This window comes from Cebus imitator, unplaced genomic scaffold (genome assembly GCF_001604975.1).
Source record: "Cebus imitator isolate Cc_AM_T3 unplaced genomic scaffold, Cebus_imitator-1.0 Scaffold45, whole genome shotgun sequence".
Taxonomy (NCBI): Eukaryota; Metazoa; Chordata; class Mammalia; order Primates; family Cebidae; genus Cebus; species Cebus imitator.
Genome location: NW_016107360.1, coordinates 8031151 through 8033750, shown reverse-complemented (window position 1 = coordinate 8033750; position 2600 = coordinate 8031151). Strand labels below are relative to the sequence as shown.

At 43.2% G+C, this 2600-nt stretch overlaps 1 protein-coding gene across 3 annotated transcripts in view; it reads right to left on the bottom strand.

The window, feature by feature from the left end:
• Nucleotides 1-2600, bottom strand: part of FAM221A (family with sequence similarity 221 member A) — a 22710-nt gene that overhangs the window by 11029 nt on the left and 9081 nt on the right. For all 3 annotated transcript variants that reach the window (XM_017526995.1, XM_037737914.1, XM_037737915.1), the window contains one exon: nucleotides 404-610. In XM_017526995.1, coding sequence (XP_017382484.1) covers nucleotides 404-610 — 207 coding nt within the window. The remainder of the gene's footprint in view (nucleotides 1-403; nucleotides 611-2600) is intronic.

Genomic DNA, 2600 nt, shown 5'->3' with positions numbered 1-2600 from the left:
CCTCGGCCTCCCAAAGTGCTGGGATTACAGGCTTGAGCCACCGCGCCCGGCCACATTTTATTTATTTCTTTTGAGGCAGGGTCTCTCTCTGTCCCCAGGCTGGAGGGCAATGGCGCCATCACAGCTCATTGCAACCTCTAAATCTCAGGCTCAGGTGGGATGTAGCCCTCACCAAGTAGCTGGGACTACAGGCACACACATGATACCACACCCAGCTAATTTTTTGTAGTTTTGTAGAGACAGAGTTTCACCATGTTGCCAGACTGGTCTCAAACTCCTGGGCTCAAGCAATCTGCCTGCCTCGGCCTCCCAAAATGCTATAAAGTGCTTAACAAATATAAGCCTTCACTATTGTTAACACATATAAAAACGACAGGCTCACATTTCATATAGTATCACTTACCAATCCCACTGTCATCTAATCGCATGTAGCCTTCTGCCAGCGAGCTGAAACCAGTTAATCCTCCCATGGCTGCATAAGGAACATCCTGTCCCACTGGTTTTCCCTGAGCCAATCTTTCTTGCTTAGTTTCCACGGCTGTGTCATGGGCATATGCAGGCTGACCACAAGCACAAGTGAAGCAGCTATGGAATCCAGAACACTTGGAACCTGAATCAAGATGGAAAGGGAGTTAAATTCTTTTTTATTTTTTTTGAGACTGAGTCTCGCTCTGTCACCCAGGCTGGAGTGCAATGGCACACACTTGGCTCACCACAAGCTCCGCCTCCTGGGTTCAAGCAATTCTCCTGCCTCAGCCTCCCAGATAGCTGGGACTACAGGCGTACGGTACCACAATCAGCTAATTTTTCTATTTTTAGCAGAGATGGGGTTTCAACATGTTTGTCAGGCTGGTCTCAAACTCCTGACCTCATGATCCGCCTGCCTCGGCCTTCCAAAGTGCTAAGATTAAAGGTGTAAGCCACCGAGCCCGGTCGGGAGTTAAATTCTTAAAGGTACTAACTTGTCTACCCTAAAGACACTTAGCCTGGCTAAGGCTATTTGAATCTAGATCCTCTGGCCCCTATAACTCTTACCTCCTGCCGCTGAACTCCTTCCTAGCCACTGTTCTTACTTGTAAAACATGCTGAAGTAGTAACCAGGTACGCCATAGGAAAAAAAAAACAACGTGCAAAAAACAACAAGGACTAAAAGAAATTGAAGAGCCAGGTATGCAGGCCCTGTCCTCACAAGCTGAATTAAAAGCAGGCATGGCAGGACAGCCCAGTGGCCACCACCAGGTGAAAAGGTAATGTAGAAATCTTCCTATAGATCAACTCCCCAAAAAAGCCACATTGGAAGACCAACCTATAGACACAGAAGGCGTGCAGTGGAATCTTGTTCAGCAATAAAAAGCAAAGAAGTATTGATATAGGCTACATGGATGAATCATGAAAACATCATGCTAAATGAAGAAGCCAGTCACAAAAGACCACATATTCTATGATTTTAGTTATATAAAATGTCCAGAATTGGCAAATCCAGAGACAAAAAGTAGATTATGGGTTGCTTAGGGCTGGGGAGAGGGAAAAATAAGGAATGACTCCATAATAGTGAATATGGAGTTTCTTTCGGGGGTGAGAAAAATGTTCTGAAGTGTATTGTGCTGGTGGTTACACAACATTCACTGTGATTATGTATTAAAAATCATTAAACTGCACATTTTTTAAATTGGTTAACTGTATGATATGTAAATTATGTCTTAACAAAGTGGTTATATAAAAAAATCAAGCCATATTATATGGAGGCCAGAATACATGATTAACAAAATCTTTACCCACTCACATCTCTGACAAATATATATGGGAACAGCCAGGTGTGCTGGCTCACGTCTGTAATCCCAGCACTTTGGGGGCTGAGGCAGGCAGATCACCTGAGGTCAGGAATCCAAGACCAGCCTGGCCAACATGGCAAAACCCTGTCTCTACTAAAAATACAAAACTTAGCTAGGGTGGTGGTGGGTGCCTGTAATCTCAGCTACCCGGAGGCTGAGGCAGGAGAATCACTTGAACCCAGAGGCAGAGGTTGCAGCGAGCCGAGACTGTGCTACTGTGTGACAAAAGTAAAACTCTGTCTCAAAAAACAAAACAAAACAAACAAAATATATATATACATATATATGGGAACCAAGGTATATAAATAAATCAGTTTTCTCCAACTACTTCCATATTCAGCCAATGAAACATTTATTACTGCCACTGTCATTAAAAATGTTTATTACATATTTCATCATAAGATTTCAACTCAAACTACTACAAAAACAACTGGATTAACTACCTCCTGAAGGAAACTAATGGACTGGTACCCTACCTAGTTCAATGGATGATCCAGTGTAAGGGCATATGGGGTAGTGGTTGGAATTTGGGTACACATATTAAGGTAAGGGTGCTATTGCATACAAAGCATTAAAATGATCATGCTATGTTAATCTATCAGCAAATCATAACAATTTTTTGACTTATAAAATGGCTTTTAAAATCTATGAATAGAATTTAGTTCGGCCGGGCGCGGTGGCTCACGCCTGTAATCCCAGCACTTTGGGAGGCCAAGGCGGGTGGATCACGAGGTCAAGAGATCGAGACCATCCTGGTCAACATGGTGA